Source organism: Gallus gallus, chromosome 3, assembly GCF_016699485.2.
Source record: "Gallus gallus isolate bGalGal1 chromosome 3, bGalGal1.mat.broiler.GRCg7b, whole genome shotgun sequence".
Taxonomy (NCBI): domain Eukaryota; kingdom Metazoa; phylum Chordata; class Aves; order Galliformes; family Phasianidae; genus Gallus; species Gallus gallus.
Window position 1 is genome coordinate 67259241 of NC_052534.1, and position 12408 is coordinate 67271648.

The 12408-nt window shown below is 43.4% G+C and overlaps 1 protein-coding gene across 1 annotated transcript in view; it reads left to right on the forward strand.

Moving 5' to 3' along the window:
• Nucleotides 1-539: 539 nt before the first annotated feature.
• Nucleotides 540-12408, forward strand: part of SEC63 (SEC63 homolog, protein translocation regulator) — a 55466-nt gene continuing 43597 nt past the window's right edge. The window contains exon 1 of the mRNA XM_419802.8: nt 540-731. Coding sequence (XP_419802.3) covers nt 608-731 — 124 coding nt within the window. The 5' untranslated portion in view covers nt 540-607. The remainder of the gene's footprint in view (nt 732-12408) is intronic.

A 12408-nucleotide genomic window follows, 5' to 3' on the forward strand; every position in this document is an offset into this window, starting at 1 on the left:
CAGGTTCCTCTCTGCCGAACTTCCCAGCCTGCCCAGACCTCACTGAATGGCAGCACAGCCCTCTGGTGTGTCGGCCACCCCTCCCAGCAATCACCAGCGGACTCCTGGGGGTGCATCGTACCCCTTATTCCAGGTCATTGATGAAGACGCTGACCAAGACCGGCGTTTTCCCACTCACTGAACTGACACGTATCGAAACACTCAGGCACCGGTGAGATGGCGGTGACTGCGGCTCAGCGCCTCTCCCGCCTCGCTTCCTTCCACGATTAAGCGCCCCCCGTCCCCCGCGCTCCTCGCATTCCGCGGGACAGACGCGGAGAGCGCGGGGCGAGCGCCACCTCGCGGGCAGGAGGAGCCCGGCCGGCAGCCGGGCGACGGCGGCATCCCTCGCTGAAGGTGTGGGGAGGGGCTCGCGGCGGCTGCGACTGCGCGCGGCGCGTGACGCCACAGCGGCTATGGTGGCTGCACAGTGACACGTCTCACGCGCGGCGAGGGGCGGGGGCGCGGCCGTTCTCGCGGGATCGCGCGGCGCCTGCCTCGGCCCCGCGCGAGCCGGCAGGGGCGAGAGCGGTGGCCGCCGGGCGGCGGGGGCGGCGGTCGGGCGGCCATGGCGGGGCAGCAGTTCCAGTACGACGACAGCGGCAATACCTTCTTCTACTTCCTCACCAGCTTCGTGGGGCTCATCGTCATCCCCGCCACCTACTACCTGTGGCCCCGGGATCAGCACGCCGGTGAGCCCGGCGGCGGAGCGGGCCCCGGGGCCGGAGGGGCGGCGGGGGGGTGGTGGAGGGCGGGCGGCGCGGGGCTGCGCGGCGCTGCGCTGCGGAGCGGCCATTGTGTGAGGGGCGGGCGGCCCCGGCTGCGCGCCGTGGGCCGGCGGAGCGGCGGGGCTGGGCCCGAGGGGAGAGCTCCCGGTCCCACAGCGGTGTGCCCGAGGTCACGGCCGGGGCAGAGGGGCTGCTCCGCTGGCAGCGCGCTTCTCCCCGCGCGCAGGTCTATTGTTTGCCTACTGTAAGTCGCTGTTAGGGGTGCCGTCTGCTCTGCCCTCTAGGATGCCGCTCTGTGGCACGAACCGCGTTAGAAAGTTTCTCTGGATATTTGAAAATCGCCCTTTCGCGGTCGTTTCCCTTTCCGTCTTTATTTTTCGTAGAGGGGGAGAGCGCCGTGGCACGTAAGGGCACGTTTCCGACCGCCGTTCTGAAGTGGAAAAAATAAAAAAAAAAAAAAAAAAAAAACGACAACCCCGAATAAAACTGTAGGCATTGGCCGTGTTTCAAGGCGCTTAAATGCCCTACGCAACCGGGCTGCCCCGTGCCGGTTGCCTCTGTTGGGAGCACCGAGCGTTAGGGGCGCTTGCAGGTGGCGGTGTGAGAAAAGCCCCTTTCGCTCCCGGCAGCTTTGGGGTCTTTCACGTTTTGGTATCTCGTGGCTGTTTCGTAGCTGTGTGTGCCATTTGCAATGGCGTCCGTGGGGTGCTTTAACTCAGGTGTCATTGTTGAGTGTTTCTTCTGCGTGTTAAGCTTCCACGTAGGAGCGTGTAGAAAAGGAAGCAGGAGAACGAATGTCATTTTGGTGCTAAATCACAGCTGTTTACCAATCGTCGTTGATGGGGCTTCTGCCAGGGCCCTGGGCAATGGAGGGCTGGTCCTGCCCTTCGCTGGGACCTGTTGTGCAGCCCAGGAGTTGGCGCTTTGCGTTGGGCAGGAAGGTTGCTGGCCTTGCCCCACTGAGTCCTGACTGTATCTGTGAAGATACCTTGTCATCCTTTGGTTGCTTTTTCAGGTGCAGGGGATCAGAGAGAGAAGGTAACTCTGTAACTGTTCCTCCCAATGCAACTTTTCTTCTGTTCTATCAATCATTGTTCTGGTGAAGGGTGGGAAGAGGCAGTGAAAGAGGAAAGGAGACTTCCTTTGGTATGGTGGCATACTTGTTCCACTGTTTTTAGCAGCTGATTTGACTTGGTTGAGGTACTGTGCAGCAGTGACACTGCTATAAGCTTCACTGTTCCAGGGTCTGATAGCAGCACCAGGATCCATAGAAAAGCCTTGGGAACACTTCCCAAGCATTATGTTTGATCTTCATATATGAGATTATTCTTACAGAATGCTAGAAAGTGGCAATGTAAGTTTGCAATATGACTGAATGGATTGTACCCAATTTCCAGGTAGGTCTTCCCACTGAGCATTGCTCATTTCTTCCCCTCCAGCTAGCATTGTCTTTTGTGTGTGTGTGGAGAGCCTACTGCATACCACTCTGCAATTAGTACTGGATTCTTAAAAAGCTGAATCAAGCTGTACTTTTTAAAACACAATGTAGATTTTACTATGGTGTTGGTATAGAAATGAGTCAAACTAAGTGAAAATCACCAAGCGTTGCAATGACTGGAAATAAAAAGAATGATTTCTGCCTCATAATTGTCTTAATGGGTTTTAAAATGTGAGTATATCGTCCAATTTTCAGTGTACGGTTGAATCGTATGCCTACAGTCTCTTGGCAGGTGTCATTGCTGTTTTCTGTTGTGTGTGGCTCTTATTTAGGAAGTTGGGGTGTTGCATAAGATCACACGTAGAGCTCCCAAAGCCCTCTCTTGCTTCATCAGGTTTGTCTAGATGTTCGAGTGTCTTCACACAACTTTGTATTAAGCTATACCCATTCTACAGTTTGAACCACATATAAGGAATAAACTAAAACCTATGATGATGCTAAATACTCTTTAGCCATGGCTTCTTGTTTCAAGAATAATTCATGAGTTTAAAGACCACAAAATCAAAACATATGCTTAGATAGGAAGCTAAGGGGAAGCCTTTGTCTTCAGAAGAGAGATCTTGCTGTGTTAGCTTCTGATGTGTGGTGTTCATAGAATAGAATCACAGAACCATTAAGGTTGGAAAAGACCTCTAAGATCACCGAGTCCAACCACCAGCCCACCCCCACCATGCCCACTAACCACATCCCTCAGTGCCACACCTACACGTCTTGAACACCTCCAGGGACGGTGACTCCACCACCTCCCTGTGCAGCCTGTGCAAATGCCTTACCACTCTGAGAAGAAATTTTTTCCTAATATCCAACCTAAACCTCCCCTGTAGCAACTTAAGGCCATTCCCTCTCATCCTTTGTTGGTTCTGGTACTATTTTAGGGCAGTTTTGCCAACCAGGAAGGCACAGTACAAGGCCGGACTGAATAAGTACCCCTGCTCTCTCTGTGTAGGACTAGCTAATGTTTTTTGTTCTGGAACTGTATTTTACCACAGCCGTGCTAGAGGATGGTGCTGGGCAGCAGATGAGATGCAGCTGGATGTGGCTGTTTCAGCTCCAGCTCAGCATGTCCAGGAGTGAGGAGATGGAATCAGAGTGAAGTTTCGAAGCAAAATGCATAGCTGGCCTCACTTCAAGACCCTTCTGTGGTGTGAACTAAGGCACCTTAAACACATGTTGTAGTTTTTGGGTGGGGAGCAAAAAAGAAATTGTAAGATGTACTTCAGCCACTGATGGGGGTTTGATTTGAGAGCAGACTAGAAGTACTCTGGAAGAAGAGAGAAAGGCTTATAGTCTGGAGGTCGAGCCTTTGGTGCCTGCTGTTTTATCTTACAGATGCACTGCCTTGGACTACTGGTATGTGATTCCCAGCTGCCTTCCCATGATAGCACTACAGACCTGGGTGTAGCTGATATGTGCTAACATATCACTGTTAGTTCTCTGCTGTGGTTTTGTAGTAAAGGCCTGTAGAGTAAATGAAAGGGGAAAGAAATGTCAGTGTTTGTTTTTGCCCCAGTATAGTTTGGGAAGTAGGAGTATATCTGTATTGCTTTATTACCTTGAGAGATCTCAAAGTTACCTAATGCCAAGTTTATAATAGGATAACTTTTTGGCAAGCTGTTAAGATTTTGATCTTTATTCTTTTTAGTATAAGTTTCTGAAAGACCGTTTTAACACACTTGTCTTGAAGAAGACCGTGACTCAAATTCTTGCCCCTCTCAAATACTGAATAAAACTTGACCTGCTTTGGTTTCCTCTGTTTCTGAGCTTGTTTTTCAGGGTATCGAGAGTCCATATGAAAGTTGCTGCAGCCTGCAGTGGGCACTGGTATTTGTATTTGGGGGAGGGGGCCTGCTGTCCTTTAGGAGTCACAGAATGAGCTATCCTATAATTTCATTACCTCAGCTTTGATAAACCAAACAAGCAGGTAATTGACTTTGTTAAACAGATTTGTCCCAGAGACTTTTTCTTCTCAGTGTTCATTGTCAGGCTAATAAGGTTGTTGTAAAAGGTTAATTGTTCAGCCCTGTGTCTTGGGCTGTAGTTTCATAACTGCTTCAAGGTAACAGGCTCTAACAGAAGTAGTTTTGTATTTCTCCCCCTCACTGTGTGCCAAATAGGACAACTAACTGTTGTGGTGGACTGAAAGAGAGCGAGTGGAGCTATAACTAATTTTTAGCCTTTTTTTTATCCCCCAAAAAGTTTAATCTTGAAAATTACAGAAAAAGAAGTTTAATCCACACAAACTTATAATGAAAGCGATTTGAAGCAAGTCCAGTAAATGAGTAGGTTCTTATCAGGTGCTTATCCATCCCTGGCTGCTCAGAATAAACATCAGCATCCAGAAGGGAAATGGAGAGGAAGAGGTGGCTGAATCTAGCTGAGTAACACGTCAGCTGTTGCACAATGCTGATGTGCCTGCTGAACTTTGTGCGCTTTTGATGTCCACCTGAGCTGCAGAATAGAGACGTGCAGTTATAAAACAGTACTGAAACAGGTAGCTGTCAGTTGTGGTATGTTTTGTAGTGAAGTCTGCATGTCTGTGGCACTTTGTCACTCAGTCCAGTTTTTGAGTTGAGTTGAGTTAGGCAGATATTAAGTAAATTACCTTGTTTTCGGGCACTGGTTGTTCATAAGAGGTTAAAAAGCTGCTGGAAAGAATAAAGGTCTCTATCCTAAGCCTTTTACATTCACTTGACCAGAATGAGCTGTTGAAAACAGTTCAAAACCTCTGAAGAATAACAGCTGCATGAGTACTGAGATTAACGTTAACGCAGCTCTTCTCTCTGTCTCTCCCATGATAGAAAGAGAATGCAGGAGCTGTTCTGCTTGGAATGTAGGTCTTCTTCCGGCAGTGAAAGAACAGAAAGACCTACTGTGGGAATGGAGGGACGGGGAAGGACAAGCTGCTACATTTGTCTTATCTAGGAACAAAAATACTGACACAAAATGGAGAAAAGCAGCTTAATTGTGGTTAACAAAACTGTATAATGTGCGTGGCTTTTTTGATTCTGTCCCTCCCAAGAGCCATGTGCTGTATTTGTGCTCACCTTCTTCCCCTGCACCCTCCCTTCTCAAATGTTCTGGTGCCTGAGATGCAGCTAGTTTTCTTGAGAAACACTTGGCTAATACAAATAAATGCTTACAAAATCAGGTTATAGGAGGCTATTCCCTGTTGTGTTTAGAAATGCCATCTCTCTGAGAAGTAGCATAGGCAGTTTGAGAAATGCTCTTCTAGTCCAGCCTTTTTGCATTAATGCTGGATAACATGCACAAATGGATATATGCATATATATGTATATATGTATCTATATATATAGCTAGCGCTTGGTATGCACGCTTAAAACCTCAAATAATGTCTTTCTATGTTAGCTTCCTGTGTTAGGAGCCATACCTCTCTGCATGCCTACCCAGTGTACTGGATGTCCTCATGTAGTAGTGTAGGTTTCTCCGTGACTCTTTGTTGTGAACTCTGTAGATCTGAAGGCTGTCTTCAGAGATTAATCCACTACTTTAAGATGGAAGTAGAGGAGCTGAGACTCTAAAGTTTTTTGGCTCTTTAAGGACAAACAGTGAGTCTGCAACTTGGAGGTGACTCAAGCCAACATAGAGGATGCAGACAGCATTTCTTCTGTTGTATTTGTAAGGGAGTAATGAGCTCTTGTACCTAACGACAGCTGTGGGAGAAGGGAATCTCAGAAGTACAAGATGCTGCTGCTTCCACTCCAGAGCAGAATGCTGTGCCGTTTCTCATCCACCTGAAAGATAAAGTTAGTTGAAGTGTGTTGACTGTGACCTCCATCCGTGCCTCACAGCCTGTTGGAATCTCATTAGCCTCAGAGGTATTTCACAGCATTTTTAGTGTTCGGTAGTACAGGATGCTGGTGAAATGCAGGATAAAATGCAGGATATCGTGCTCGCTACCAGTGCTTGTGTGATGGATGGGCATGGGCGTGAAAACTTCTTATCTGTGAATTTAAGTAATTTTTGCCCATGTGTGCGTGTATATAATTTCCTGTTAATATATGCTGTGGGCATAGTGTCGGGAAGTGGAAGTAGAGCAGTAAAACTCAGTTATGCATTTAAGAGCAGTTATTAGATACAAATTGATTATTTTCTATTTTTTTTTTTCAGTGTTGACAGATAGAGTGTGCTGTGGTTAACTTAAGCCATTTCAAGTTGAGGGAAATATAGCTTGTTAGGTGACTCTTGAGGGAGAGAACAGAATATAATGGCAGTATTTAACACAATTAAAAAATATTTTTTATTATGGCACTGCTTTGAAGCAGTATTTTTTTTTTTAGAGACAGTAAAAGAAAGGGCAAACATCATGAGATGTCTCTAGTAGCGCCTAGCAATTATCTCTAAAAATACATCTCAACACAAAGCTTTTGGGCAGAGTTATCTCGACTGCCCTTTTATTTGGGGAAAAAAGACATGTCTTTTAATGGGAAGCTTATTGAAGTATTGTAATCTTATTATGAGCATCGTAGCAGTAAAAGAAAATTAATAACTCTGTGTTACAGATTGAGTAGCTTCAAGGCTGTCCAGAGCACTTAATTCTGAAAAGCTCTTTGTTGCAAGATGAAGAGCAAGCTATTACAAGAACTTTATCTCTTGTTACGTGGACATGAGAATAAGGCTATTCCTAATTTTTTAAATTAAACCATTGTTAAGGAAGCTTACGAAAACAGTAGTGTAAAAGTTGCTTTATGTACCTCTCTGTTAATGCCCTACTTTCTGCAGGGATACCCTGGCTTCTATGTGGACCCTGCTGAGGTACTAGGCTACATATTAGAGAACTCACATTTGTGCCACTTAACCGGATTCAAGAGTAAAGTATGATAGTTCAGTTATGGCTTCATGAGCAGCAAAACCTTCTTTCAGAAGGGGTCAGGAACCTGAAAGAGGAACAGGGTAATAGAGCTTAGGTAGGGACCTGTAGAGTTATGCTTACCTTCACGGATTATCTGATGTGTACATAAACACGATGGGAAAGTGTCCTGAAAACTCTAACACAGAGTTCATGTTGAGTTGGTGAGCCTTACCCAACTTCTCAGTTTCTCCATTGTCTGCTGTATTTCTCCCATTAATGAGGCAGAACTAAATGGCAAGTTTCTTGATTTGTTTCTTTTTTATTGAGATATATTCATGCCCAGATAAGAATTTCAGTTTTTGTAATTAATGCTATTTTTCACCTGAACTGTTGTACAATTAATTGTAATGGGAAAAACAGTTCTAAAGACTTGTACTGGAGTCTTGCTCGTGTTGCCACTGTCATGCTTTATCTGCTATTACTCAAAGTGATGCATCAGTTGCAGCCAAACAACTCTCTTTTTCCTTTCTGAGCGATATTATCTCTTAAGTCTTTTTTTAGTGTTATCACAATATTAGTGATTCAAAAAAGGCTGAAGAATGATATTTTTAAGCAGCTTTCTTGTTGTTTCTCTCACTAACTGGCGCAGCTGTAGGTATGGCCGCCACTATAAACCTGATAAATTGAGTGATGTCATTTCAAAGATTAGTGCAGGTAGTCCCATTAAAAGTTTTGTCAGCACAAATGGGACAGTAAGCTAATAGGGAGGTGGCTCAGTGTAATTGTAATTGCAAGGCCAACCGCAAACAAAACATCCAAGAAAAATCTGCATTCTAAGTTAACTTAAGACGTTGAATCATCTTATGATGCTATTCAGCAAAGTAGTTAGTAACAAATACTGTCTTTTGGTCAACAAATGCATGTGCAACAGTATATGAATGTAAGATTAGGCTATGTTTTATCCCTTAGTCTAGTTGCTGCAAAACATGCTCTGGAAGATACAGCTTGCTACTAAGACTTTAACAGGATCTTCTTTTTTTGTGTGTGTGTGAACTGCTTGGAGTTTCAAAAGTTAAGAACATATTACTCAAACACTTCTGGTATTTTTTATTACTTCTATGAATATTTACTAGACAGAAAAATTCTCAGGCGGGGTCACCAACCACTAGACCAGGCTGCCCAGAGCCACATCCAGCCTGGCCTTGAAATGAGGACAACTCTCACAATAGTAGACATTAAAATCAGAGTATCCATTTAATCATTTAATTCTTTGCTGATGTGATCAGTTGAAAGTTTTTTGCAGCTGTTTCGTGGGACTTGCCTCCTGAAGCATACTTTTAATTAAGATATATATATATATCTTAACTGAAAAATTAGTGCTCATTCAAAAGCTTTTAGATTTATTCAGCTGCTTTTTAAAATACTTTTAAACCAACTAGATTTGCTTCGTGCCTCAACTTTGAATTTTACACCAGAAGTCAACCCTATTATAATAAGATCTGGAATTATTTAGTACTCCAGAGAAGTAACCGACTTCAGATAGCTGCAAGTTGCAATCTTGCTTCAGTTCTCAGGGAAGATGGGTTACAGCTTTGAAATGTTATTGACAGGTATGTTTCAGTGGCTTTTTCTTAAAGTATGTGTAGGGTTTTTCCTTATCCTGTGATTCCATTAAAATGTTCTCAGTTAGCTTAGATGGCCTACTAAGTCAGGAAGGCAGCATACCCATACTTGTGTTCATCACCTGCTGTTTGAGATTCGGTTTTGCAGTTTCAAAGTAAATTTGTTCAGAGGTGCCCAGTTTAAGACATACGTACATTGGTTGTCCGTCATATTGTTTTATTTCTGTGTTGAGGGAGGAAAAACTCTGAAGACCTCAGCCTTTGCATTTACACCTGTGTACATAGCATGCCTTAAGAGCTGATGAGTAGCTGTTGAACAGAACGGTAGCCTTCTAGTGCACCACACAGAGAATGATAACACTTAAACAGCATACTCCTAAGCTCTGAAGAGCAGTGTTTATGCTGAGCCCTGTTACTCTATTTAGTGGGACAGGTTTACCTCTTAGGAGCTCTATGCACTTGGGTCATAACCTTGTAACCTTTATTGAGATTCATATGCTGTGTGCGTAACATTACTTCTATCTCTGTGTGTATTCTGGAAGTGCAAATTTCTGTGGTAGGTATAGAAAGGAAAATACATTTTGTGAAAATGCCTTTGATGTGATCATGGTATTTTCTAGTCTGCAAAGCTCTAGTCTGTTACTCTGTTCCTTATTGTAAGATGTTATTTTCTTGTGAAACCCAGGCAGTGTTCACCTTTGCATAAATTGTCTATATCTGGTTGCAGGACATTTCATATCCACCCAATCTTATTTGCTGGGTTTTTTTTGTATGTCTAAAACAAAAAAAAAGAGATATCTACCTTACATTTTCTTTTGAGTTACCTGTTGGAGCCCTTAGAACCTTAAAGATTAGGTCTAAAAAGGCATAATTTGCCAAGCATTCTGAGGGATAAATTGAAGCCTCCTGAATCTTCAAAACCAAGTAAATAAAACTTCTCAAGCACTTCAAATAGTAGAATAGTAATGACCATTTCTGCTCCGTTGTCAGAATGGAGTCAAACAAAGTATTTCTAAAGTGATGGATAGTTTAGGCTATCTGGTTATTCATAATGTAACAAACCTCTTGCAGTCCTGATATAATTGTATTACTTTTACGGTGTTTACTCAAAGCCAACTTGAATCCTAGATCTTTCTTTTTATGTCTTAGCATAACTGAGTTACTGGGTGATGTTGTCATTGCCCGCAGTAGTAGTACATCCTTTCTGTAGGACTGCTTTTAACATGATTCATGAATTTATACCAACGTACGTATCAAATCTTTTTGTCAACAGAAATGCTTTTGTTCCTTAGCTGCCCAGCAGTGTCCGCATAGCTGGTGTTCTTTGTATCCTATAGGCAGGAGCATGTCTGTACTGTCAGTCATCAGCACTGAGGCATTGGTCACGCTGCGGTAAAACAACAAGCCTTGAATTTTGAAGATGATATTTGTGTGGGAAGTCAAAGACTTTGCAATTTTATAGTGCAGTGGGATGGGAGGTGTGTGCCTGAAAGCAAGGTATGGGCGTGGGGGTGTGAGCATCAGAAATGTATGACTAAGTCGGACTTGGCTGAGTTGTAGGCCACAGACTGTGTATGAGCTACGGAAACAGCAAATCCAGCCTGTGATCGGCTTCTTTGTGTTTGTTTGCACTGTGTTCCTCACCCTGCCTGTGATGGGGGAATAGGTAGACATTGAGACAGACATGAGAGAAGTTGTTTTTTTTGTTTGTTTGTTTGTTTTTGTTTTATTTGCTTTTCCACTGTGAGATGATCAAACACTGTTACAGGTTATCCAGAGGGATCTCTGTACTTGAAGATATTGGAAGGCCTACAGCCAAGATCCTGAGCAACTTGCTTCTCTTGACCCTGCTGTGAGCAGTGACCTCAAGGTCTCTGAGCCTTATGTGCGCAGTGCTTCTGTGATACTCAAGAACTGTGTGGTCTGGGTTACCCGCCCAGAAAACTTGGACAGATCTGCTTTGCTTGTTCTGAAATCACTCTCTTTGAAGACTTGGATATTCAAGAATAATACCGAAGTTCTGACAACATAGGACATAGTTAATTCTTTAGTAAACAATACTCTACTGATGTCTGTATTGTTGCCTGGAATATACAAAAAAGAAGCTTTAGTCATCAAATAAATAAAGACCAAAGTTCAAACAGTCTTTTTTTTCTATTTCTCTTTTTTAATAATGGCTTTGAGCTTGCTGTTCAGGCATTGCATGCCTGTTTGGTTTCAAGATACAGTTGACTGTATCTCAAGTCTATTGGCCAATGATCTCTAGTCATTGTCCCGTTAAAGTATGTAGCCAAACAGACATCTACCTTTAAGGAAGGAAAAGTCTAAAAATGCTTTTAAATTATCTTCCTCCATAGGTCTAGTAAACAGATTAATGTACAAATAAACTGTGCTTTTTTTCATTTAGTTACCAGTAGCCTGACTGTGCTGGGGTCTGATTCTGTTTTCTTTAGTATAAAGATTTTAGACAATGTGGAGCCAGTTGATTAAAATACCAACTGGTATTGCTAGAGATGTGATTAGCTGTTTCTGAGTACATGAAAGAGGTGGCCCTCAGATTGCTTTTTGTCCTAAGGAATTCTTTAATTTCTTGAAAACCTAAGGAGTATATCAAGATGCAGGTTTAGCTGGATGTTCATACACAATAAGATACTGTAATAGGCACTTCTCCCTTCACTGGCTTTTCAGAAGTTGTATTGATGAATCTCAGGGACTTCAGGTGTATCTGAAACTATTTGGAAGGGAATAGAGGAATTGTGGGATGCTTCCCTGGATCACTTGCAGAAATGCACTGGCATTCTTTGTCCTTGTCTAAAAGGGGTGCTTTAGCAATACCTTGATACACAGATTATTGGTAGTGAGATTCATTCAGAAACTCACAGATGCATTATGCCTTTGCTTTTGAAGGCTCTCTAATACCATTTTAGGAGGGATGCTCTATTGTTAATGATTTTACTCATCAAATGAGAAGTTTCTTTTGACCAGAGAAAAAGCAGTTCCCCCCACGCTTGTCTCCCAGTAATCCCATGTCAAAGCACAGTGTGTGAAGTGCTCTTATGCTTTGGTGGAGAGCCACGTTCTGGAGCAACAGGAAACGGACCTTTTTGACCATCTCTGAATTTTTTTTCCCTGACAGCAAGGATTCCAGAGCTGACATCAAAATAAAGTATAATTCCTATTGCATGCTGCTCAGGGTAAAGCTTTGCTGTAGAATATACTTATCCCTGCACGCTTGGGATCTGCAGGATGTTGCTGCGGCAGCGTGCCAGTTCTGTGCAGTGGCAATTCCACTTGAGTGAAAGAGAGGTCCTTGGAAAAGGAAGGCAAAGCAATAAACAAAACAAGAAACCCCCCAAAACCTGATATATCCACAGCATCTTGCTCGTTAGGGTATGTTGCTGTTTTTGCTAAGAAAGTAATTATCTGGTATTCAGGCTCTAGCTAGACTTTTTTTTTTATCTTCTGCAACCTATTTCTTCCTAACTGGGTAAGTATTTTCTTTGGTGCAATCACACAGGATGTCTCTGAATAAATAGGAATTCTGTTTTTCCTTAGATACAACAGTAGTGTTAACGTATTTGCTACTCAGGATGATGTTTCGCCAGTAGCTTTTGCCTAAACTGGGGCACTTGCTGTCTTTCCTCTTCTTTCCTTATCTCAAGCAGTTGCCCGCTTTTGAATTCCATAAGTTAATGTGTGTTACTGATTAAT